General features: G+C 40.5%; 1 protein-coding gene and 1 long non-coding RNA gene across 2 annotated transcripts; one reads left to right on the forward strand and one right to left on the reverse strand.

Moving 5' to 3' along the window:
* Window positions 1-1,791: 1,791 nt before the first annotated feature.
* REEP5 (receptor accessory protein 5) lies at window positions 1,792-19,667 on the reverse strand. Its single transcript, XM_051782692.1, has 5 exons — window positions 19,462-19,667; window positions 19,297-19,390; window positions 8,677-8,815; window positions 3,576-3,744; window positions 1,792-2,139 (listed from the first exon to the last, which is right to left on the reverse strand). Exons 1-5 carry the CDS (start codon window positions 19,577-19,579, stop codon window positions 2,090-2,092), a joined length of 570 nt encoding a protein of 189 aa, XP_051638652.1. The 5' UTR covers window positions 19,580-19,667; the 3' UTR covers window positions 1,792-2,089.
* LOC127468976 (uncharacterized) lies at window positions 18,815-27,261 on the forward strand. The gene is made up of 3 exons (XR_007903759.1): window positions 18,815-19,237; window positions 22,916-22,973; window positions 23,063-27,261. It is a non-coding gene; the product is annotated as an uncharacterized LOC127468976 (long non-coding RNA).
* The last annotated feature ends 331 nt before the right edge of the window (window positions 27,262-27,592 follow it).

Raw genomic sequence — 27,592 nt, forward strand, 5'->3', positions numbered from 1 at the left:
TTTTATCCCCATAATAACAGTGGAAGAACTGCTGAGTAGTATAAGAAATGAAAAGTAAGTCCCATCTCTACTACAGCCCTCATTAGGCTTGTAAAGTCCAAAATTTATCATAGCTTTTAGATAAGTAAATTATGTAGTGCTTTGCACCAAAATCAAGTAGACTATTAAGTATCTTAATTTCTTTTTATCTATTTACTTCTTATTTCAAGAGGTGAAACTAAATTCCAATGGCCACTTGATAGCTGATCATGTTTAAAACACAGGAGTAGGATTTAGTGAGGCTTACAGAGAAGTTCAGTGGGTTTACAACAGAGGAAGATAAGACAAGAAATTAAACCAGTTAAATGGTGAGTCACTTCAGACTTTTTACATGTTTACATCTACAACTTTGCTGTAAACTTTATCCTCTTCAGCATATCCCCTCCTAACAAAAAGTTGTCTTGGAATGATTAGCTGTGATATCTCACATTTTTTCCTTCAGATAACAAACAGCATGATGTCCTACAGAACATGAGGTACAGCAGGTCTCATGGTTCCCTATCCAAGTTGGAAGCCCTAAGGTCTGTTTTCCAGCTTAAAGCTTAAAATGCTTTCTCTTAGGACACTTTTACATCCCTCCTTATATAATATATCTCTCAAAGTTAATACTGACCTGCTGCGTTTCACTGTGTCCTTCACTGTTTTGCAGTTCTGGCTACAACAACTTGTTGCAGAAAGCCAAAAGTCTTCAGAAGTTTATTTTAAGATTGAATCTTTTGAATTCAAGGTCATGGGCTGTAAATCACTTTTTCTCGCATTAAAAGCTTAAGCTTCCCTTCTGCGTATTCTGTGAGTTAAGAACTGCCATATCAGTACTGTAGGCTTTAAAGAAACACCAGAATGGAGATGAGAACAGGGAGGTTTCAGTAACTCAGGCTGAATTTGTTGAAAAAAACCTGCACTGTGAAAGAGTAAATGCAGATGCAAATCTAAAATATATACATATATATATATATTCTTTTACACTGATTGTAAAAAATCTGCTTATTCTCTTAACAACTTTGGTTGCACTCTTACTGACTGGCCAGGAATATGTCAAGTAGCAACAAGAGCATCTGCATTCAGGAAGTTTTAGTGCTCATGAAAAGTTGTTCTTAGTACAGTCAGAAGAGACTGAAGATTTCTGTAAGCAGAAAAAGCTCAGGGGATTGTAGTCCATCCCATTAATAATGTATTTCTGAAGACTGACACCTAAGGCAGCTAACATTTTAATGAGAATTCAGGAAAAATTATTTTTAATGGTATCACTCCTTGGCAAAAAGTGGTCTGTGGTTTTTTCAGTGTGATTTGAAAAGGAGCTCTATTAACAATTTTAGAGGACAACTTTATTTAGCAAGAATAGGCAAGGAGTTGTACTTTAGTCATCTTGTGCTAATCTTTGCAACTTAATGCATCCATTTCTAGCAAATTACTTTACACTAATATAAGCTTGATCACTTCAATGAAGTTATTCTTTCCTATATTTAGTATTTATCCATTGAAGAATACACACAACTGTGCCAAATACTGTGTTACAACAAAACATGCAGTGGTGAATAATCTCTATAATCAGGTGCTTAGAACATGTAATTTCATAATTTACAGCTTTACTGGTGGGAAATACATCCATTATGCCACCTCTAACAATAATTCCCTGTATATTTGAGAAGATCCATTCAGATTAGTATTTTCCTTATAAAACAGCTTTGTGCTACCAGATGTACCACAGTCAAAGTGTTAAGAGTCATTTCATAGACAAAGAGACAACTAAAGTGCAGAGCCTGAGGAATATATACTTTTTATTTACGTTACTGCAGAAAGAGATTACTGAAAGACTTCCTCTGCATGAAGATGAAGAAAATATTTTCATTAAGCTTCAGATGCTGCCCACTGCATTGCTTTTAAATAAAAATGCATACTCTCTATCAGACACAGCAAAGTAGTAAGTAAACTTACAACACATTCCTTTAATATATCAAAATGTTTCCAAGGCAATATTATTAAACTTATACCACAGTTCCCAGTAACATCAAGCTTCACAAAGGAGGCAGAAGGGAAACTTTTATCCAGTTTAAGTGCTCTTCTTTTCTTCACCAAGTAAGTTCACTGTTGCTTTCTTGGCTACAGGAAAATAAAAGGAATTTTAATCACAGGCCTACAGACAAAGTGGGCTACCCACTGTTCTCAAGCTGCATTAATAAAATAATTTTCCTTTTAGGTCACAAAATATGGGCGCTGAAGGAGACACAACACAAAATAAAATGATAGCTTTTGTATACACATGCGCACATATATAGTGATGAAAATGACCAGAAAAAAGATTTGAAAAAATAAAACATAAGCAAGGAACAGCACAATAAACATCATAGACTGCCTTAAAACTATGGTACTGACAAAACAGAGCTGCTTGTAGTGTTAAAGAAATACAGCAAGAAATATACTATAATGATAAAACAGGGTTGGAATAAAGTCAGTGTGTCTGTGTACATGCATATGTACATGCACATGATTTCTTGAAGAAAAAAACTATATGTGGAAATCTTTATATAGAAAAAAAAGGAAAAAGAAAGAATAAGTGATGCAATGAGGACAGGAAAATCCCATGTGCAATGTGGAAGAACATTAATTAAGACACATGCCTAACAATGACGATTCAGGAAGAGCCATGCAGTAAAATTTCCAAGCATGGTTGGGAAAGGCAGATCATTTAAACAGACAGGAAAACTGCTTAAGTTCAAAAGATGAAATGAGACTGCATGCATTGTTTGGTGGAAAGGAGACTTAAGGTGCTCTGAAATAGTATATAAATAGAATTTCTTTCCAATGAAATTGAAATAAACCGTTGTTTTATCTACTTAATACATTTCCTTTCCTTCTTATTATTGCTTCTACTATTATTATTATTATTATTAACATTATTAAACGATTATCAGGCATTTTAGAGTACAAGGGTTCACTATAGAATGCAAGGAAATAAAAGAAAAAGTTTAACAACCTACAGGCTGTGATAATAATTATTCTAACCAAATAAAACCAAAGCAATTTCTTTAAGAGTGGGCTCAGTATCTCTTGATCTCCAGAGGAAGGAAAAGTACAAAAACATATAGACGGGAAAGCTTCATTTCCCCTTTTGCTGTTTATTGGAGTTAATTGCTTTACTATACAGTTGGTAGCCCTTCTATACTACCAGGCATTTGAGGCAGTATTTTAGAAGATGTAAGAATACATTGAAACAATAACTGCATTTATGAAAGGTATCTTGTGAGCATGTTTGGAGCTGCCTCTAGGGAGAATATTTATAGTGGTATGTATAGTGGGAAGACACACAGACTATACCACTTTTTCCACTCATTCTAGCATAACTGCAATTCTAGCCAGCAAGATCCACTGCAATTCTCATTTCCTGGCACCTTCACCCAAGTTTACTTTCTCCATTATAACTTACGTAGTCTTCTTACAATTTTTTTTCCCTCTAAACAATAAATATTAACTGTAAATAATAGAGTTCCCCAGGGAAATTACCCCTAGTTGATGTGACTAGTGAATGGTCTGCTCACCCTCTTTAGTGATGGTGTCTGCAGTCTCTGCAGCCTTGTCTTTCAGGTCTTTAACAACACTGTCCAGTCGAGCTTCGTGCTTCAGGAAGAAAGGCCGGATAATCCGATGGTAGAGGAATTCTGCTCCATTGGAAGGACTTGGAGCCATGCACCACAGGAGGAAGCCACACTGCAAGAGCAAGAACAACTGCCTAAGTGGCAGAAACGAGTAAGAGACAAGGTGTCTCCATGACTGCCACAGAATTGAGCACATTCAGAACAGTGCACCATCCCCTTCTTTCTGCATAGTCACGGTTCAGTAAGTGTGCACACCAGTATAGTTACAGGGAATCTTTACACTGGAATAATTTCGTGGATAGTGATAGAATAAAGGAGGAGGGCTGTAGCAGTAAAGCTAATCTGGTATCAGGTGTATGCACTTTTTTTTTCTTTTTTAAAATAGAACTGTAAAACCTGAACATTTGTAAAACACGTGGCACAAACCCGCTAGAAGGTCTGGGTCAGTAAATCATTAAAATTTGAAAAAACATATCCCTGTCCCCTCTGCCTCCCTGCTTTGAAAATGCAGTGGGGGAAAGAATAGGACTCTGTGTATCCCAGGAGCAGAGATATATCCAAGCTACACACAGTGCACAGACAAGGTTTAGTGCTTTTGGATTGCACAGTTTAGGTACAGCTTTTATAAACACCATCTGCTCTCTAGAAGAAAACAAACAAAACACCATAGTATGTGGGGTAAAGTTTCTGCATCTTACAAAAGGGATTGCAAAGACAGTTACTAAATGTACTACAAATACCTGTCTTTACTACTGAAGCATTTCTATTTTGCTTCAGTTTCACTGCCATACACCACACAAAGGTTTGCAAAGCAAGAGCAAACATGTAAGGGACAGGAAGTGCCATAGCTAAATTTGCTTAAGCTATGAAAATATATATAAAATTATTTTACAGGATAAAACTGCAACAAATTAAGTACATTTTCTCAGCATTTGTACAGTTCTTTCAATGCATAAATAGTACAACATTATTCCATGTCAAAAACCTCTCCAGAAAATAAAGGTATAACAACTTTTCACAGACTATCTTATCCTAAACCACAAAACAAAACCACCCTCTGCCTCTGTCAAAATTGCTTTGTTTTCATATCAGGCAGGATTCTGTGTTTGAGGATTTTCACACACTTCTGAGTGGAAAGGAAACAAAACACACAGTCTTCTTCAAGCAAGACTTCCAAATATTCTGGAATATCTCCCCTCTGTTCTTTCACAATAAGGGATATTGAGGTTGAATGTTCTGTAGGTTCTGCTCTTCCCAACTGTAAAATTTTGGCTGTGTCTTCTCTGCAGTGCCGAACCAATTTACCGTCCTTTTGGGTGAGCTTTAAGCTTTCTTCTTTAAACTATTGGATCACGGTGTCAGAATTTAATGACTTAAAGGAGTGTTTGCCCAGAAGATAAAGAAAGGTTTTTCAAACTAAAGTGTCCCACCAGGCACATTTCAGTGAATTACAAAAAATAATTCAATATGGACCAGTAAGTAAAAACTAATGAAGTATCACTAAGTATGGTCAGAGAAAATAAAGGCAAAAAGTGATAGCATATCAATTTTCAAAAGCTTCTATTATTTGGAACTTGATATAACAGGAAAAATATATAGTACTGTCTTATGTTATCTTTCATTAAAAGCTGAGAAATATACTGATTTTATTTCCTGTATAAAGAATATCTGGTCAATTGCCAATAGTTATTCTACTTCTCCCAATACACAAAAATGTTAGTTCTCCATTGTTATAGAAGAAACCCTCAGATGTGAGTCCAACTTCCTCTGAAACTAAGAGAAATTGAAATTTCCCTTTTCTAGTCTAAGAATAAAATTAGTAACTTGATTTTACAGCTCTGTCCTAGTCTAGTCAAGAAAAAAATCAATTACAGACTTGTTCTCAAATATCTATTACTTTTTAAATGTACCTCTGATTTGAAACAGATGCATGTACACATTTTCTAGAGGACACACAACAAAGTTGCAAATCTCAGTCTTTTCAAACCTTGAGAATGTCAGACTGCTAACTTAAATTTATTTTCCCCTTGTGTCTCATGGAACTGAACTAATACAGGCTATTAAAAATAAGGAGGCTTGTAAGAAGGCCCAGAAAGCTCAGAGTGGTACACCTGTTAACTGGAAAAAAACCCCACAAAATATGTTCTTGGGTTTTGATAGTCTTCTGTCTGTAGAATCTTGGAGCTGGACATGGCCATGCTTGCTGTGTTTCTCAGCAGCAGCTCTAGTGTCAAACCCAGCTGTATTCCATTTTGTGCTGCCAGGATAAAAACAGCTACCAGGAGTAGATCTAAGTGGGTTAGACTGAGCTCAAGTGATTGCCCAAGGAAGTCACTTTATTGCCTGAATTCCATTCCCTCCTCTGGCTGGTTTGGAGAATTGCAAAGAATGTATTTTGTGGGGTTTTTTTCCAGTTAACAATTGTATTGCTCTGAGCTGAGTGCCTCGTAGCAAAGGTTTGCACAATGCACCCAGCATGACGTGTCTGCTACTAATTTTGTTCAGAAATAGCATTCTAGTATTTTGAGACAAAACTGTTGGTGGATCAAGGAGTCTCTCTCCTTCCCACCACCAAGAATATTCCAAGGATGATAAACTGCTGCTTTTACTGGCTACTGTGCTTTAATACCTGAATGCCACAGAAATGTTTAAACTATTAACAGAAATATTTAAAAACAAATCACATACACATGAAATCATTAGTTGCATGCATGTCCTCTGCTTCAGAGAAAAATAAACCCAAAACAGATAAATTAGGAGTGGGCATTACAAAAAAAAAAAAAAAAAAAAAAAAGCCCACAAAATCCAAGAAATCTCCAAATAATTTTTAAGTGGAGAACAAAAAGTATATACAAATATCATAACGCATCTAAAGGAGTTCTTCAACGTGCCTTTCTCCCACCTATAAAATCTGGTGTGCTGAAAACTTGAAGGTGTAAGGAAGGTGTTTAGAAATACTGAGCAACTAAAACTCAGTCTGGAGTGGAAGCTGCAAGCTGTATCAAATAAATGTGAATATTCAAATTTAGCACGTTTTGAAAATGAAAGCAAGCTCGAAATTTTAATGAATTATGTATCTGGGCTTCTACTTCATGAAAGAGACATGGAGACATCATAAACTGCACTACAAGACTTCATGGGTGGAGTGAAATGTGGAAAATCCCTGCTTCCTCCTTTTCCCCATGTGGAGTAACTTCCATCCTTCCACCCAGTCAGCAATGCTTTCTGATTCTCAGCCAACACCTGGCTGCTTTTGTATAACAAAAGCAAACCTCTCCTACTAACCACTACTGAGGGTAAATACTTGACTTTTATTGTGCCTTCTGCAGCTATGGTAATTACACAGAAAGCTTGTGTAATTACATAATTGCTTCCTTGTGTTTGCTTTTGCAGAACTGAGAAAAAGTACCTTTCTGTTAAATCAACAGTACATGTAAATGTGGCACTTCTTGTACAGTTTTATCAGAGCCATCTGTGGTCTTTATTTGCTGGGTCAACCTGAATTTCAATTGCGCACTCTTCAGAAAGAGAGCTGAGGTGGCAGGAAGAAATCATTGCCACACCTTTTACTGCCAAGAAGTTAGAAAAGAAGCTCTGAAAATGCACTCTATGAGTTCAGATTTGTGAGTATACACCACTGAAGACAATAGGTTAAAGTCATAATCCTGCTAAACTCTAAAGGGGAGTTGGGGATGTGAAATAAGTGGGTAAGCGGTTAAGAAGATTCTTCCAGTGCCATAAGCAATCCTTCTGGATTCTATTCAGATCAGAAGAACCTGTAGTTTGATCACTACTGGGCTTGGTCTTAAAATATTAAGCCAGTAAAATTTTCATGTGTTACCCACACTAAACTTCAATATTAGCAGATTCTTCTTAAAAACTTTTCCATTTTAAGCTTAATCATTTTGCAAACATGTTTTCATTTTTTATTAATGGAAAAAATAAAGGGGGGGGGGAGAAAGAGAGAATTAACTTCATGAGGCAGACCAGAATACTATTTGAAGCAGTAGTATAAATATGTGTTTCTTCTTAGGGAGCTAAGGAAATGAGTTCCAAATGATTGTCACAGTTGAGGTCTGTTAAAGATTCAAACAATGCAGAGGTGTAACCAAGCCGACCAAGACAATTTTTGCCTACAAAATATGACATTTCCTGGAAAAAGCTTTAGGCATCATCAGGTATTACCATTAAAATTTTAAATGACCCCACTACAGTATCAGCCAAGCAAATCCTTTTCAAGAATTCAATGGGACTAAACCAGGCTAACAAAACAAAAGAGAAGGAAGAGAACAGCCCGCTGAACCAGGAAATAGGTAACAGTTCTTTAAGCTAAACAGTGGACTATCCAGCAAGCTAGAATATCTTCTACGCAACAGCATACATAGCAATCAGCTATCTCCTAGAATAATTTAACATGCTAAAGTTGATTGACACTGTAGTTCACAAACAAAGCACATTAACCAAATCACTGTCGGTAGTCAAACCACACTAACAAATGCACATTAGCAACGAGCTCCTCTGGTACCTACCAATTCCTTTCAGGAATTTGGGCTTAATTAAAAATTAAGTCTGTAGGACTCAAACTATTCTTGTGGTGCAGTTTCCTTCTTTTCTCCCACAGTACAGATGTTAATACCTCCTTTTGCTGCCTTTGTGATTTTACTCTCCACTTTTACTAATGCACTTAAAGCAAAGGTAGAGCCACTCTGTGGGGTTTACCATGTGCTTTCATTTTGTCCAAATTCACCTGAACACCAAGAACTGTCTTTGGGTTTTTTCTTTACAGGACAGTTACACTCTCTTTTTTTTCTAAAACACAGCAGACCTTTCTCTGCCACCCATCCCAATTTCCTCCTCTTGCCTCACAAAACCATTAGCTGTAAACAGATCACTTTCATATTACTAAATTACACATAACCAGCATCTAAAAATAAGGTATGACCCTGGAACGATTCCAAATGAATCTGCTGTCATCTATCCATCCTTGGAGACATTAAATCAAAGGTCTCATTTTTCAGGAGAGGGGTCACATGAACTAACATACCTTCATCATGTAGTAGAAAGGGAACCAGGACAGAAAGATATCAGAGAAGAATTCAGCTATACTGAAAACGCCATACACAACCCAGTAAGTCAGCCACTGTGTGTCATCATCTTTGTTGGGACTTTCAATGGCCTTGATTCTGCAAGGAAAAAAAAACCAAACAAGTGAGCAGAACAGTAGCATCTATAATGGTGAACTTTTTGTGATTTGTTGTTATGTGTGAATCCTCATAATTTAATTACTCTAAGAAAACTAATTAGTATCTATCATACAGACAATGTGCCCAGATCTTCAAGCAGACAAGCTTCTCCCTATGTCACACTTCAAAAAGAAAAGATACTCAAGCTGTGTGAGTATGATCACAACACCTGCCTGGCCTTGCCTGTAACTAACAGGACCACCCTCCTTCTTAGACAGTCGTAAAGGAGTGATTAATAGAGTTGTTGCCTTGAATGAAAAATCCTACAATAGCTTAAATTATCAAAATGGGGTAACCTTGCCTATAGAAGAGGTCTGCACAGTGTGCACCCTTTGGTGCTGCACAACTTGGGGTCCTCAGCATCTACAGTGATACAAGACTGTCATCACTATTCTCTGTTTTTTTACAGAGTTAGTCTAATAAATAGCATTTTAAATTTACTTATATGTACATACACTAGATTCCTCTTTGAAAAGGTAAACTTATCCATAAGATTTGCTCTAAGGACTACTTATCTCCATCACCAATTGTTTTGATCCAAAAACTAATTCCTACAGGACTTGCAAACTCTATGGTGTTGCCGGTGTATTTTGGTTCTGAAAAAATCTCTGGAGCAGTTAATTAGGGGTGAGATAAGAAAGGGTTTATTTGCCAAGGCAATAGGTGATATAGACGCGCGCGCCGGCCGTGCCCGAGAGGTTACATTTTATAACATTATCCATCCAATCCCAGATGTGTCCACCCTTTGGCCCTTCCTCTGGACCGCCCCGGGCCCTCCCCCTGAGAATTGGGTCTGGGGTCTTTTTGGGACCACCTACTTCATCATCTTCAGCTTCATCAGAGTACAAAGGGTATATTGTTACCTAGTTTTTGACCGTACTCTGTGGTTTAGGCCCTGATACGCTGTTCTCCAAACAGTCTAGGCCTTTACCTTGACAAAAGACTAAACACTGCTACTGGATTCAGAGGTAGGTTTGATATAGAAGGCATAGAATGGGGTAAAAGGGTTAGGGAATGTGTAAACAAGGGAAAGGAACAAGGGACAGAGGGGTTTCTGCTTTTAAAACCTTCCTATAAAATTTACAAGTCTTAAATAAAAAAAAACATTAGGGGCTTAAGGCATCAGTGGTATCAAGAAGAGAGTGAAGCAACTGCCAGTAAAGTACTGGTCTTCCTGCAAAATGATTTAATGGGCTTTTGTTCTCCAGCTGCTAGGAGAATGCAGTTCAAGTTTATACACTTCTGAAAACTGGGAGCTGAAAGATGCACTTATGCTTCTTCAGTAAAAGTAGTTAAGTGGAGACTCTGGACTCACTAAGTTCCAGATTAGCACTGTAAGAAGTTTTAAAAGGAAGTGCTAGCAAATCTAAGCCTGATAATGTGAAGCTTAAGAGTATTAAAAAGCATTTGTCCTCTCCAGTCATGCCATAGGATTAAAATCTGTAGACTCATTTTAATGAATTTAGTTTCAATTCTTCTATCACTTATTCCTTTAATTTCAAATATTTTGTTGCTGAAGCAGCACCTGTGGGATATATCAGAGTTGCAGTTTTCTGCTAGTTCCCTAAAAAAGGTTGAGAGTCAGGGAGGTTTACAAAACAGAGATCAGAGAGTTGGCTGTAAGTCCATTTCCTGGTTTGTGAATTAAGAAACCTTGTAGATTCCGTCACTGCTTGATTCTGTACATAACAGGGGAGGGAGGGGAAGCTGGGGGAAATCATTCATGTGACATGCCTTATGTTATGGCAAAAGCACTGGCAGAATCACCACTTGCAGAGGGAACTAGTACAGCTACTGGATTGAGTTACTTTGAAATGCAACAAGAGGATTTGATACTTAACATACATTATTTCTGCTCGGGTTTTTGGGTGGTCATCAGTGCCCTGCAGTGGGAAAAGCAGCAGCCCCTGCCATACCCCATCCTGCACAATAAGGTGATCTTACTGAGGTACAGCACCAGCACAACTGGAAGAACAGGTTTTCCTATTAAGAAACACTCAGTGTTAGGCAACAGGAGTCCAAAGCACTCTGCTCACAGTGCCAACTTCAGCTGCTTCTGCTCCCACTATAAACCACATCTTTTCTATGCCCACCCATCTCTGAAGTATTGTAATAACACTAGGTGAGAGGGCTGTACAAAAAAAACCCACCCTGAAACACCATAAGAATTAAGGAAGAGGGCTATTGATCTGTTTCCAAGGTGTGAAAGTGTACTTCTGGAGGGAAAGAAAAAGTACAAGGACTAATAGGGATGTTAATGAATGGTGGATAAACAGAGCAGAGAAAGGAACTAATTGCAAAGTTTCTCAGTATTAAGGAAAACGTGCTGTAGAGATTCATCATGTGAGTTTCTTTAGTTCTGCTGACAACTTCTCCAATAGAGGCATACAGGATAAGGCTTATTTTCCCACAATAAGCATGCTAGTTTGGTGCTTGGGAGAAAATGTTTTGCAGTTAAACTGCCAACAGTCTTGCTCTTTTCTAGTCACCATCTAAAGCCATACACGGATTTAAGGGAGCATTGTTTAATGCTCAGTAGTCACGAAAATCAGTTTTCATAAAAAGAAAAAGCTCAGAATCTCCAATTTTGTGGCAAAGGGCAGATAGCATATCAGTGTGTTAATGGCCCACGCTCTTTATCTTCTCTCCTGTAGAAACAAATGGCCTTTTAGAGTTCCTAAATGCATGCCAAGGGCGTGCTCCCTGTGAATGCTGGCCATCTGCTGCTGTAGTTTCCTTAAGGGGATACATGAACAACATGCTTTTATTGTGAGAGAGTCACAAGCAGCAGTACTACAAGTAGGCAAAACCCCATGTGATTTAGCCAGCTGATGCACCTCTAAATCCACACGTGGTTGTTTTCTTGCGCACTGTAGGGAACTGCACATTTCCCCTCCTTGTAAAATGATCTGATCCAGGTAGGCACTAGGTCAGATGCAGACCCCTACCACACCTGCCAGGTAACAGTCACATCAGCTCAAGCTGCACCTGGTAGCTATGGCTCCAGTCCCAATCAGAGAGAGAGGAAGGAAGGAAAACTAGATACAGCAGAATGTCAGTGAATAAAAGTTTTAGCTGAAGTCAAGGAACGGCAAGTACTTTATAAATATTCTGCTTCTGAATGGAAAATATATCCCTCAGATGAGACTGTCAGTGGAAATCCAGTGTAATATGTCCCTGTTAACTTTTGCCCTTTTATTTATCTCCATCATTTGCTGCTTACACACTATTTCAAAAGTAAGTCACAGAAAACAGTACTTGTCCAAGAGCAGGCACAGATACCTTGTCCTGATATATTATGTAGAATATCTGACTATATGATGTAGAATATTTGAACAGATAGGGTGTTTTATCCATTTATAACTACACTCTTTTGAACATGAGAATCACACCATAATTAAACTTAGTTTTTTAAGTTATTCTACAGGTATTATCCTGGTGTAATGTCCAGTACAATTAACCTCAGGAGAGACACCATATACATTACTTCAAGCCAAGAACATTTTATTCTTCTCCATTTTAAGTCACGAATCAATCAGCCTGATACTCAAAATGCAATCTCCATCAATGAGTGAAAAGATACAAATAAGAGGCATTGACACTACATTCAGCTTTAGGATCACCTTTTTTTAAGTTATTTCTACATTGCAAGAGCAATTAAGTCAATCTCATTAGCACATAACATTAAGACTTCCTAACAAATGAAGGGCCATCCAAAGCCTATATAGCTTCAAATTTAAAAAGAAAGTGATACTGTCATTTTTTAAAAGTTCTGTCTAATGCTGATTTGACTAAATTCCATGTTGCTTATGTGCAGTAATTACATATCACTGAGGATTTTTTTATAGTGCTTACACACTAACTATAGAGGACTTAAAGCCCCAAACAACTGTTTACAGTAGTTCTGCACACTGGAGGTAAGAGCAGTCACTAGGAACACCTTCCAGAATACCAGGTGGTAAATATCACAGCTCAGTTATTTTAAATATAAATGCCTGTCCAACAGCGAAAAGGGCCTGCCATGGGCCAGCACTGCAACTTGTGCAGACAGATGGAGAGACAAGAAAAGCTTATTTTTCAGCCAGATCTGTTCCCTGATAACCTCTCTAGCTGGTGGTGCCAACGGGGAAGAAGGAGCACAGACTGTCATATCCTAAAGAAGCCCAGGACTTCTAAGTCACTATGTAGCTACAGTATCAGAGCATGGGCACGGTTCTGACCTTGTGCATCCTAGAATCAGTTAAACTCAGGGCTAGATCAAGTGTGGTTACTTTATCCTGTTACGTGATAGTAACACAAACTAGTCTAATTTTAGCAAGTTGCCAAGTTCTTTCACTTAAAGCATCTGACTCATTTAAACAAACAAAAAACCCAACTCTTTTCCAAGAAGACAGTGTTACTCCTGAACTAGCTCTGGAATAACAAATCATTGCTTACAGTTAATTCATACACATAGTACTCACAGGTTAAGTTATGAATTTGGGGGGGGGGGGGTTTACTGAGCTGAGCCAAGACATGGGAAGCAGAATTAAAGAAATGCCAAACTGTAGCGCTGTAGTCTCATTTGAAGTAATCACTCTTATCCCTGCAATTTACAAGGTGTAACTTTTGTATAAAGTCATTCAACAAGCTTGAGACAAAAGATCAGCATCCCTTAAACCCAGTGCTCATGTTATAGTTAGGAAAGACTGGACCATTTTCCTTCAGTTTTCTAATCAGAGCTATACTGAATAAGTAGTCAGGCATATTTATCACCCTTTTAGCCAAGCATAACCCTTTTTTTTTTTTTTTTTGCATTTAACTTAAAAAACCCTGAAACTACCTATACTTCTAGAACTTATACTTACTGGTCTGCCCCACCTCTTTAGAGCAGGTTATAAAATAATTTACTTCTAGCTATCTACCCAGACACCCCCACAGAGTCAACAATCCACTGCACCACAGCCTGGTGCCTCCCTGTCATCCTCATTCCAGACTCCTCTTGGCAGGCTGCCTCCGCGACATCTCACATCGTTTCAGTGACACCAGTACCTGTGTATTTGGATTCACTTTATCATTTTGGCTTCTACATTTTCATCCATCAGCTAAAAGCCTTCTGTCTTCCATCTTTCCTCCTCCTCCTCACTGTCTGCCATAGCAGACCCATGCACTTACAGATATTGAAAAGATCTTCCTGCCAAAGGCACTTAACACAGCTGCTGCAGTTTAAGTCTACCAGTTCCCTTCTCTCAGAATTTTGTGTACCTAGCAGATGGCAGCAAGCAAATTAATGAAGGAGAGCAAGGGGAGGCTTCACTGTCCATGCAGGGACAAACATAATTAGAGTACACCAACAAACTATATGACAGTAATAGAAGTTTCTCTCCGTATTTCTTAAAAGGAAATAGACTAAGGCAGCAGAAGGACCACACATGATTTTGCCCACCAGTGAAGTCAGTCCCACAGTCTACATGTTAACTCAGTACAAAACTAGTCCTGGGAGAAAAAAAAGAAGCATCAATACTTTTATTTCCCTGTTTTCTGTTCATTCTTGGCCCCCTTTCTCCTGGAACAAGCATCTGCAGAGCCAACTATCAAGCCAGCTCCCCAGCTCTGACTCAAGCCAAAACCAGCTTCCCCAAAACACATTCCCCCACACATGCTGGCTCTATTGCTGGGATTCAGATGTGTCAGTGCCTCAATTCAGAGTGGATCCATCAGTATAACAAACATATTTAGATTTTTAGCCTAAATTTAGATATGAAAGAAAAATTCAAATCTTCCTACAGCTATCATAATATTAGACTCTGTGCAGTTAACCACTTGCTATCTCTAGAAAAGAATGCAAATAATTTGTCCAAACAACAGCTAAGACAGCTATTATTTCAAACAAAGCACTCTAAAACCTAAAAGACAAAAAGCGAGCATTCTTTGAGGAACTGATTTGGCAGAGTATTTGACAAAAAAGTCAAATTATACTTTTTAGTGTCTGAAGCCCCACAAAAAGATTATCAGTCATGAAAGAAAACAGCACATGTGCAGGGGGATTTGGAAATTTTCTGATTATATTTACATTGGGCATTGTGAATCTGGTAAGATATACCAGTTCTCTCAAATCACATCCATAAAGCAGCAGCAGAGCTTTACTTCTGAACTTTAGCACATCATGAATCATTTTTCATGGAGGAAAAAAGTAACCATTTGCCACAAAACTTGTCAAGAGAAAGCAAATTTGCTGCCCTGGCTCTCAACAAACACAGGACTGATTATGTTTTCTAAATAACTGCAACCAAAAAAAAAAAGATGTTCCTGTTTTAAAGGTATGAAAGAAGCAGAGGAACTAGGAGACAGACTCAAGACACCACAATGATATTCAAATTAAGACTTGGCTTGAGTGTTTACACTTCTATACAACCAATGTAGATTGTTTCCTGCTTATAAAATGCCGCAAACAACATTTACGTAGTAAAAACAGCTAAAGTGAAGTAACAGCATAAAATTAGCCAATGCAGAGAGAGGCATGATTGTACTACACTGCTTTTGTCCCTTGAAGACACTAGTAATAAGTTCAGACATTTCACTGCCCACAGCTATTTTCAACTTTGCAACTCTTAAACCAACCATGACAGCATTTACGAAATTTCCAAACCTTTGCACACATTTCTTAGTCATCAAAGGCTCCCTTCCTGCTTGCACTCTAATTTTTCTGAGGCAGTTAACCACCACTAGCTATGGGTGGAGCTACATTTAAACATGCTAGCTCTGGAAAGTTTAGAGAAGCAGTGAAAACTCTGGCAGTGGTGTTTACCTACTTGCCAACACTCACTTTTTCCATCTACTAGCCAGATCATTGCCTTGTGCAGAAGTATTGCTCGCTAGAAGTATAAAAAGTTGCTTCTATCATTCCTGGTAAACTTTTCAATGCTAGTCTACTTTTCTACTTTTGGGGACCAAAACTTTTCAATTTTGTTCCACGAGAGCCTGCAAAACAAATATTAGATTTCAACTTAAAGGAATTATTGTGTTTCATCATACAGAACTTGCAGAAAATTTTCAGGAATGAGATGAGACACTGTCTGACTTACTGGGAAACAGCCAGAAAACTAAGGATTAATTTTGTCTACGTTAAGAGACTCAGGTGGGCCCTTGCTGTGACATGCCACAGACTCTCATTGTATTGCTAAAGAAGAAACTCCTCTATGGATAAAAACACTTAAATCATGTACAAAGCAAAGCTGAAGGTGAACAAGGAGGAATGAGGAGGGAAACAGCTGTACCTGCCAGAAGCTGTATCGGGCATTAAGCAGGGAGTTGCCCCCTCCCCTTGCACTGGCTTTGTGCCACAGTGATGTGAAAGTGGGCAGCAGTGCAGTTGCAGCTGTGCCCCTTCACACCATCTGCTGTCTAACCCAGCAGCCACAGCCTCCAGCTTTTCTCCACTGAATTCCTCATCTGCTGCATGGCACACACTGACAATGAATACAGAGAGTGACATAAACCAAAGAAAATAAACTGCAATTACACAAGGCCTGACAGGCAGGGACCTGCACACCCACAAAACTGTCCTGGTTTCATGTATGAACAGACGGAAACCTGAGCTGAGTTAACCTTCTCAGAGTTTGTTTGTTTCCAGTATATTTTCTTTCAGGCAGGTGTAGAGATGAACAGTAAAACTACCATGACCAAGGTAACCCAGAACTGAATTCCCAGTAAAACAGGTTTGGAATATGCTAGTGGGTCAACCACCTGGAAGCCTGTGTGCCATTTTAAACAACAGTGAGGACAGAAGGTGATGTTTCTTGAAGAACACAGACATCTGTCCCACTCCTTTACAAGTATCTTTTCTGCTGAAGAGAAGCTGGACCCAGTACTTTGGCCCTGCCCATGGCAGGTGGGCTGGAACTAGATGATGGTTAAGGTTTCTTCCAACCAAAACCATTCTACCATTCATCATTTCCCAGATAAACAATTCAGTCACTGACAATGGAGAAATGATACACTGACCTACTCCACAAGAGAGAAAAGTAAGTTATCTGGGGGAAGGTAATCTGGTTTTTCTCTTTCAGTACCTCTCTGAGACATTTCAGGCTTGGGTCCATTGTTGAAACACTCGTGTAAACATCAAACTAACACCTTGCACAATACATCCCATTTACAGCTCCTGACCTCTTCCAGAAGCCACAGCTTTTACAGCAAGAGCATTTGGAGGGGTGTGTACAGCTGATGAAAACAGCTGAAAACTATTTTCTGTCCAATGCTAGGAAGCAAAATCACCACTGTTAGTTCATATAGTAGGCTCTTCAGCTGCCTTTTCAAGGGGGAGAGGCAAAATAGGAGAGAGGAATAAGCAAACCACTGTGGCTAGCGCTCTTTATGCTTTGGGTCTCTATACTTTATAAGCACAGGGGACAGCACCCTGACTGCAGTACATGATCCAGAGCAGCAAAAACAAAAGTAGGCAGAGCAAAATGTGGGAAAACGCCCCGTACCAGCTCTGGATTTGGGAGGGAAGGTTAAGCCCACCTGTGCTGTCAGCAGACTGCTCCATGGGCTGGAACCTGTCTGCAGGCTGCCACTGAAGGACATTGGCATGCAGCACATCACATGCATTTTAAATTAGATTTTCACTCAAGATTATAAGTTTCTCATAAAATTTCTCATATAATTTTGTCATAAATATTTCAGCACTAAAAAGGCAGCTGAAGGAAAAGCATGAGCATGAGCTTGAGCATGAGCTGGAAAAAACAGAGCTGGCATTGTATCCACGTGCGTGTTATTCAGCATATTTTTTTGTTTAAGTAAAATTTGTAGCCAAAGACAATTATCCCATTATTCAAAAAAACCCAAAAGTTAAAACCCAAACATCCCACAGTACTAGCATCTGGGAGGTAACTTTTCACATTAAGACACATTTAAAACCACATTCCAACATGAAAAAGAGTAGACACTCTACAAAAGGATTTTTAAAAAATTTTCAGACTTGAAAGAAAAAAATTGGAAGAGAAACCCTATTAATTCATATTTAATTTGCTACTGTCTTGCTTATGCAGTTCTAGGAGCTTGTTTTACCAATTTACTCACCATCACTCCATATTGGAAGATTTAAGATACAATCCCAAAACAGTTTCAAAAGAAATTTAAAAATTTAAATAGGATTTTCCAAAGTAATTACATAATTTGAAAAGTGACCTGAGTCAGATACAAAATATTACGTAAACATAATTCCTACACAACTTTGTTGTGAAGGTTTTGAAGCTTTGTTGGCTGATATTTTCACATTCAGATTTTATTGAAAGAAATACTTTCTGACCAATATTTTTCACTAAAAATTACTTTTTAGAAAACAAAACTTCAGTTGCTCCAGAGTTCTTCGTTTGTGATCTCCTAAATCAGCAAACACTAGAAACTGTTGGTTGGTTTTAAGCATCACAACCATAAGATGTTTCAAGAGTCTAAAAGTAAGTCAATCTCTCATATCACTGAAAAAATAATAGTGAAGGAACCAGGATTTGACATGCTCAGGATCCAATGGCAGAGAACATATTTTTAAAAGCTGCTGACTGTATTTAAATAGTTACATAAAAGGCAAGCACTGTATTTCAACAATACAGAAGTACAGCTGGGAAGGACTTCCATTTTATGAGTGTATTAGGTTACACACAGAAGGTTTTATTTAGCACATTTCTGCGGGAGTTTGGAACATACTCCACTGTGGTCTTAACAGGAAAGATATTTTGGTCTAAGAACAATATAATGCATGTGAAAGGTTAACACGTTTTGTTTTGAAGAATATCTAAGGAGGCCTTCCTTCGAAAAATGAAGCATTTTAAGGTGAATTACGCTCAAGAGGAGTTAGTCTTTTCCTTTCCCCCACCTCCCCATCAGCTAGGTGGGTTTGGAGTAAACAGCACGCCTTAATGCACCTCTAACCCGAGCCCGCTACATTACCCGGTACTTTGTATCTACAATGCTGGCACTGCACCAGTGCCTTCCAGGACACCCGGGAGTGTCCTCAACTCTAAAACATCAGTGCGAGTTTTAGCGAACAGCGTTGCTACAGCGATTCTCCCTCCTGTTACCAGCAGCCAGGTAAGACCCAGCTTACCGAAGATCTATCTCACTCTGAAGATGAAGATGCTGTGAACCCCAACCCAAAATATAACGCGCTACGGGATCTGTTTATCAACCGTGGAAACTACCCAGCCTCTCCCATGGGTAATTTACGACGCAGCCCTCGCCAGATGGAAGAAGTGGAAGAAGTCTCGTTCTTTACTCAGCACCTTGCACCTGGACATCCCAAGGGAAAGGGGGGAGCGGGAAAAACAATCCTTCGGAGTACGGCCCCGGGGATGCCACCCTGGCAGACTCGGCACCAGCCGCGAGGTATGCGATTTTTGATTTTGCAACACGCGGCAAAGAAAGGCAGGAGTCGCGACACTCACGACACGTAGGCGGGGTAGCCGAAGCCGATGATGTTGCAGAGCAGGGATGCGCCGTATCCCACTACCAGGTACACGGCCACGGCGCCGAGGATGCCTGAGGAGAGAGCAGAGAGCCGTCAGGTCCCGGCGGGGTGGAGCGGGGCGCGGGCAAGGCGCGGGGCTCACCGGTGGCGATGTAGGTGCGGCTGACGCCCGTCTTGGCCTCGATGCGCTCGAGCACGGCGGTCATACAGTTCTTCTCGTGCAGGAAGCGGTCGAACCTCTGCCGCATCGCCGCGGCCATGGCTGTGGAGGTGATGGTGGCGGCGCTGCTCGCCCGCCCTCCGCCGCAGCCCCGCTGCTCCCTGCGGCCCGGCGCAGGCGCCGCCCCGGCCCCGGCCCCCGCCGCCCGTCCCTGTGGCGCCGCGCCTGGGGGCGGTGGCGAGCGCCGGGGAACCATCTTCCGCCGGTTGCGAGCCCTTTCCGAGCGCAAAATGGAGTCTGGGGGCGCCGCCCCGCCCGGGCAAAGCGGGATCCTGTGTCATTTGGGGGAGCCCCGGGCGCCGACCGTGCTGATGCGCCGGGGGTGGGGGGGGGATGAGGGGAACCGAGCTTGCTGCCCTCCTTGCACCGGCAGGGACCGATTTTTAATGTTAGACGTGGGGCCTGGAACATACATCCCTGCAAGGAATGTCCGCCTTGTTCGAGTGGTCAGGTAGCGAGTGCCCTGTATGAAAGACGGCAAGGAGGAGGGCACGCACGCGGCCAGCTCCAGCCCCCGAAAATTGCTCAATACGTTAAAAAAAAAAAAAAAGAAAAAAAAAAAGACACACCCCTCCCCCAAAGTCCCAGTACATCACACCATTGATTTCAGATGCGATTATCGAAACTCAGAAACGGATTTTATGCACCGACGTGATGCCCCCACCTTCGCACAGCTACCCCGGAAGGGAGGGTGTGTATGTGTGCGTGTGTGTGTGAGTGTGAGTGTGAGAGAGAGAGAGAGAGAGACTGATCTAAGGGCAGCAGCTCCCCGCTGTAACTGTACCCTGGAATTTATGGTGTGTGTGCAATGTTCTTGCCAACTAAATATAATTTACTGGCTGTGATGTAGTACTGGGAACTTCCTCTGCTGGGCTGAGTCTTCCCAGCAACTCCTCTGCATCTGACTCAGCATTACAACTACTGCTGAGGTTCTCCATGCCTTCTTCAAATCTGTATTAGCTCCTAAGTATGCCAAAAAATACTAATCAGTCTTGTAAAGATACTTTTTTTGTGTGTGTCTTATCTTCACCTAAGGAAAAAATAAATGTAAGCAGAGCATTGTGTTATGGAGCTGTCAGTGTCTTGGGGGAAGGCATCTTGCAAAGAATTTAAATTTAACTGCTGAAACACCTTTTATTCTTTCCAGCAACTGTCTTATTAAAGGCAGAGGTGAGGAGAAGAGGGAGAATAATATCTAATCCATAATCCCATTATAAGGTTTGTCATGTAATTTTAACTTTTTTTTTTTTTTGGTGATAAAAGTTTTCATCTTGTTTAATAGAATCATAAAATACAGTTAAAAGAGATCTCTGGAGGTTACATACTCTAGTCTTCTGCTCAAAGTATGGCTAATGCCAAAGCTAGACCCTGGTGTTCAGGGTTTGGACTGCTGGGGTCTGAAAATATTCACAGATGGAAAGTGGGCAGCCTCCTCAGACAGGCCATCACTGTGCTCAACTGCAAGCAAAGAGATTTTTTTTTCCTCATATGTGGAATTGAAATTTCCCTTGATGTCACATGTGACTGTTTCATCTTGTCTTTTGCCCTGATTTTTTGTACTTCTGGGGGTCTAGTTCATGTTAACCTCCAAACAGACAGCTGAAGGCAGCAATCAATGTCCCCACTTAGCTTTCACCTCTGAGAACAAGCACAACAATCCCAGATCCCTGACCCTCCTCCTATGCCATGTGTTCCAGGCCTCTTCTTTTCCTTTCTTTGTTTGCTGTATCCGCACAATGTGTCTTGGGTTTTACAGAGAACAGGGGGACTGTTGGGACAGGTGTTACATAACAGGAAGGGATCATCATGGCTAAGCTTCGCGAATGAAGATTTGAGAAGGTCTCTACCTACACTTGTTACAAGCGTGCTGGTGGCTAAGAAGCCAATACGAGATAGACAAGTCTGATTGCAAAAGGCACAGCAGAAGGACTCCTTAGGTGGTATCAGCAAGACACGATTCTTTCTGCGTTGTCTTTTCTCCTCAAGAGTAATCCTGCATGCTTTCTCAAAAGCATCAGCAGCGTTATAGTGTGTCTCCAGACCTCCCGATTGGAGGCCAGAGTAGACCAGTTATGGTGATCAATATGGCCAAGGCTGAGATGTTGTTTCAGGGAGTCCATGTGTCTTCTCTTTGGGGCTCCTCTCTTGCGGCAGCCGGTGACAAGTTCACCATAAAGCAAGATCTTAGGGAGGCGGTGGTCCTTCATCCTGGAGACATGCCCTGCCCAGCACAGCTGTGTTCTCAGTAACATGGCTTCAATACCTGTGACTGCTGCTTGTTCTAGAACAGATGTATTGGTCACATAATCTGACCAGTGGATGTTTAGGATTGTACGGAGACAGAGTTGATGGAAGCCTTCTGGAGCCGCAGGTGGTGGCAGTAGATGACCCATGATTCGGATCCATATAAGAGAGTAGACAGAACAATGGCTCTGTAAACACTGATCTTTGTACTTTTCTTCAGGTGTTTAATTTGCCAAACTCTTTTATGGAGTTTTCCAAAAGCACTATATGCCTTTGCTTTTGCTGTTGTCTGTCTCTCCGTCACAAGAAGGGATATGGTGCTTTTAAATTAATAAAGACTACTAACAGTGCCAGACATCCTTAAGAAATGATCCTTAACAACAAATGTGAGAAATTAATTCTTGGGTGTAAACAGGGCAAAATTCTATACCTGAGTTTAAAATACAGTAATATGATAAGTGTTAGCAACTTCACTGAGATTTCCTTTTGGTCACATAAAAAGACGGTGCTGTGTAGCAATTCTCCGTTCATATAAGAATATTACAATATTCTCATGTGCCTCGGGGTTAAAAGTAAAATAAGGTAAACATCACCAAAGGTTGCAGAAAGCAGTGTGACTTATTTTGCTTATGGCTATGCTGGGATTTGGAAAAATTACAGGACCTGCTAAACTGTAAATGAGCAATTCTCAAACTGAAGATTTATGGACCTGAATCATGTTTTGCAGGAGTGTGAGAAGCCCCATGGAAACTTACTCTGATCTTTTGGGTTTTGTTTTCTCTTCTGTGCTTTCACTCTTTACACCTAATAAAGTCCCTCTAAAAATTCTAGGTCTTTTCCATTATACCTGTAAGACTGAAGGGCTGAGGAGGAGACCAAGTAAGACACAAAACTATTGTAGAAAAGAGAATTTAATAAAAATGTTAAAAACAACTAAATTCCTGCTGAGACTTAATAATAACTTGCTATTTTCTTTTTTGTTCTTTTATTCAAAACCAGACTCTTGTGGCATTAATAACTCCCCCAGCTGATCTGTACTAGATAAATGTTTTCAGTGTACTAGGATGTGCTGCATAAATTCCTTTTAGCGGTAAAGTGCATAACTGTTTTGTTTATGATACTTATGTTATAGAGCAAGAGCAAAATAGGTTGTTAGAAGAAACAAACTGGAAAGTCAAATAGAAACAAAGGTAGGGTACTGTACTTAAAAAATAACAACACTCTTCCAGCACAATATGGAGAACATGCAATATTGGGTAGTCCTCTTTCTTGTTCCCAGGAAAACCTGAAAATAAGAACAAGGAAGGAACACTGTAACTTGAAAGAGCTAGCCTACAGAGGAAAGCTAAAGGAGGATTGTGTGACCTGCTCAAGGAACTTTTGCAGGAGAGGAGGAAAAGCAGAAAAGTGCAACAGGACTGTCCAGTGGAGGACCAGGAGGATGAGTGCCTTTCCACCTTGCAAGTTTTGAGACGACTGGTGTCCTAGACCTCGGAACCAAAGCACATGCAGTACTAGCCTATTTGTCCAGGCTACTCAGCCTTTAGCTGTAGGTTATCATGAAATACCAGAGCTGGCATCTAAAGTCACAGGCTACGGGAGGAATTGCACCCTTAGACGACATGCAGAATGACAGGCTGCCTGACAACCCACTGAGGGTTGTGCTCTGAAACAAACTAATAGAAAACATTATATTAGTGGGTTATTTCCTTTTCATTGTCCTCCATTCTTCATTTTCCCTTTTGGTGCCCTAATTTTTTCTCTACCTTTATTTTCCAATTAACGCAGATTAGTATCTTTGCTTCTCCACTTTCATGTTTTAAGCTATTTAGTCTGGTTTTAGGATCAGACTGGATAGAGACTTCTTTATCTGTCCTCAACACTGTATGTCTTTCCACCGTGAGCTGTGGTCCACTGCTATCATCCACCCAGAGTTAAAGGTTAGCTTCTGGCTTTAGCACAGGTGTATACTTCATAGACTCATAGAATGGTTTAGATTGGAAGGGACTAAAGATCAATCAGTTTCAACCCCCCTGTCATGGGCAGGGACACCTTCCACCAGACCAGGTTTCTCAAAGACCTATCCAGCCTGACCTTGGACACTTCCAGGGATGGGGCATTCACAGCTTCTCTGGGCAACCGGTTCCAGTGCCTCACCACCCTCACAGCAAAGAATTTTTTCCTAATGTGTAATCTAAACCTACTCTCCATTTGAAACCATTCCCCCTTTTCCTGTCATTACATTCCTTTGCAAAAAGTCTTTCTCGATTTTTCCTGTAGCTCCCCCTTTAGGTAGTGGAAGGTGCTATAAGGCCTCCTTGGAGCCTTCTCTTCTCCAGGCTGAACTGCCCCAGCTCGCTCAGTCTGTCTCCATAGGAAAGATGTTTGAACCTCTGATCGTCCTCATGGTCCTCTGGACTCACTCCAGCAGGTCCCCATCCTTCCTATGCTTGGGGCCCCAGAGCTGGACTTCCTCCAACCATCTGCTTGGTGATCACACCCAAAGGATATCTATGTTACTTGGATCAGCTGGTTAAGCCTGTTTGAGTTTAGTGTTGCCTTAAGTAAACTTTGTCTTGACTTTTAGCATGTGCTGTGCTTTACTGCATACTTGTCATGTATGTACAACAGTGCATACATCACTGCTGTTAAATTAATGATCACCTGCAAAGTCTTAAGGAAGAAATTATCTGAGTAAAGTAATGCATTGTTAGGAAAAGCCTAATACAGATCTTATTGTACAGTCCCATCATTGTTCTCTACACATAAACTAACCACGTGATCACTGATTTACCTTTTTTCTATGTGTTTCCTATCTCCTCTTCAGGGTTCAGAGAACCTCTCCAGGGTTTAGGTACCATCATCATGGCCAGTCTTTGCAAATGAAGATTTGGGAAAGGTCATTACCCTTCAAGCCTGCGCAGTGGATTTTTAGGTGAGACACAGTGTGCGCTGAACTGAGCCCACCCTTTAATCCTGAGGTTCATCTGCTGGGGCCGAGTGAGCTTGGACAGTGGCAGTGAGGTCCTCAGGACGTAGGTTTGTTTAGAGTGACCTTCTCTTAGATGGATGGCCTTACAGGGCTGACGAGCTCCATCTGCCCAGAGGGGTTCCCTGATCGGGAATCAAACCCAGGCCACAGCGGTGAGAGTGCTGCATCCTAACCACTAGACCACCAGGGGGCCCCTGTTTAGGTACCATACTTCATCCAAATCTTCTACTGAATACATCTTGTTAGTTATTGTAACGTCTTGTGCATCACCACATGTCTGGCCCTTTCTATGGTGCTTCTCATTTAATAAAACCCCTGCAGATTATTTTCAGGTCTTTGTGGTTTTCTCTCCTTAACAGTCAGGGAACTAAGATACACATGGATTTAAGCCTACATTTACATTAACTTTGTGTGGGCGATTTGCTATGACCTAAACCTTGCTTCAAAATATTTTAACTATTTATGTTTCTCAGCATGAGTTATATAGTAATGGTTATATAGTATATCCAACATCTCTTGGGATATAGGTCTGTGTCAGCTCTTCCACTCATCTCTTTTCCCATGTAACACACGGAACAAAGCAGGTGAGCAGTCCTTGCATTGTCTCCTGGTATGCAAATTTGACCCAAAATACCAACTTGCAGCAACTGAGGGCACTGAGCTCCTATTGCTTATGGAAGTTAGTGCTTTTCTGTCCACTTCCCTGCTTAGTTATCCTTTGTTGGAGATTTTAGTGTAGAATCTGTTTACTGAAGGGCTGAGTGGAATGAAAGCCTTTTTCTGATGACTTAGGCAAGGTGAAGTCTGCAGTCTCTTGATTACAGATTCTCCAGGCTCTGCCTTTATTCCAATTAACATAAGCTGCAAACAAATGTTTATTGAGTTCTGGATTTTGTTAGTTCTTGGCATCTGAGAGTGTTGTCCTATTCAATGCAATCCTCCACTTTGGTCAGCTTCTCCAAGCAAAACTTTCTCCACCCTCAACTGTTGCTTTTTCTGTCCAATGTCACTCCTCTTCTGAGGTTCCTTTCTGAATGTGCACGAGTGACCCTTTCTTATTTGCTGCCACCTTCTCTCTTTGTCCAGTGCAAAGAGACAACACAAATTATTTTCTAAATATCTTATTGTTGCCTTCTGACTGCCAAGGTTGGCTAATAAGCAGTGATTAAAAACCAGTTTGACCACATTACAGGGTGATTCTGCACATTGCTTGGAGCTGTGAGAGGATGTGGGTACTGGGTAGGCTTCTCGATGCTCTACCTGGCCTTCTTACCATCCTAATTGCCCTGGGAGCTTGACAAGAGGGTGTTGCCAACTTCCCTTTCAATATATCAGTGTGTGCAAGTTCCCTGGAGGGACCTAAGTGTAGATTTATCTTCGGGGAAATATTATAACCTGAATGTGTCAGCTTTAACTCAACTTGCTTTGTGGGAGCTAATGGGTGAGAGAAGTGCGTGTTAGTTTAGCAAAGAAATTAGAAAGTGTACAACAAGGTTCTAAGTGACAACAAAAAAATGAAATACCAATGATACACTATTCCAAAACCTACTTATGAACACATTTTTTCTTATATTCATGTAGTCTTTCAGCAGTGTCTCCAAAATGGAGCAAGCAGAAATGTTCAAATGTGTCTCTTCTCACTCTCCTGTGCTGGGGGCTTGCAGCACTGTCTACAAACTTTCACTATGTTCTTCATTTAGTACATTTCTCTTATGTTAAGCAGCTTATTATCCAAGACTTTTTCACAACTTAGGTAATATTTGATACATTTACTTCTTCATTGTATCAGGTTGGGTATTTTCCAGACACCGGGGATGGGCTAAAAGTACAATAGATAACATGAGATGTCAAAGAGCATTTTCTAAACCACTTTCTTTCCTCCTCTTTATTAGCTGTAGGAGCTCCGGGTACCCAATCCACATGGGATGGCAGGAGCAGGGTGGGAATGTAGCAGGGAAAAACAGTAGTAGGAAGAGTACTCTGATACCTGAAAGAATGCAGATCATGTAACTTTTACAGAAATTCCTACGTCTACGCTTTCTGGTAAAAACTGAACTCTCTGGATCCCTGAGCAATGGGATTTATCAGTCACTCGAACCCTTCCCTCTGTCCCTCTGTCTAGCCATATTAATAGTTCTGCTAGTGGTAGACTTACTTTCCTCTGCCAAAGTACTTTTTTAAGTCAACACTGATGTGATCCACACATCATCTCAAATATCACAGCAATAAAGGTGGTGGAGCAAAAGTCACCGTCAAATACTGTGGAGTGGACTTTGGAGAGGAGAGCACCAATAGCTGTAAATGTGCTGATTTTACTAAGATAGGGCTCTGAGGTCTTATTACAGTATTGCTCCTTCTATACCTGGTTGAATGCCCTTCCCTTGTACTTCTGGAGCTATTATGGAGTCTCTTGTCCTTTGTTATAGCTTTGAAAAGGAGGCAAAGGATACATTTCTCACTTTGTGTACCCAACAGTTAATAAATGTGTTGTGAATATACATACTTCTCGTGTCTTCAGTGTAACACTGGGCTGGTATCTTTATGTGCTGGTTTTGGCTGGGCTGGAGTTACTTTTCTTTAGCTACCATGGAGCCATGTTTTGGATTTGTTCTGAAAACAGTGTTGATAATACTCCACACTATGGAATGCTCCGTATATAAAGCTGTGGGAAGGAAGTGGGAGGATATTTAGAGTGATGGGATTTGTGTTCCCAAGTCACTGTTACGTGTGATGGAGCCCTGCTTTCCTCGGGGTGGCCGAACACCTGCCTGGTCACAGGAAGCAGTGAATTAATTCCTTGTTTTGCTTTCCTGTGTG

Source organism: Manacus candei, unplaced genomic scaffold, assembly GCF_025592945.1.
Source record: "Manacus candei isolate 608988 ecotype Guabito, Panama unplaced genomic scaffold, ASM2559294v1 h1tg000016l, whole genome shotgun sequence".
Classification (NCBI taxonomy): Eukaryota; Metazoa; Chordata; class Aves; order Passeriformes; family Pipridae; genus Manacus; species Manacus candei.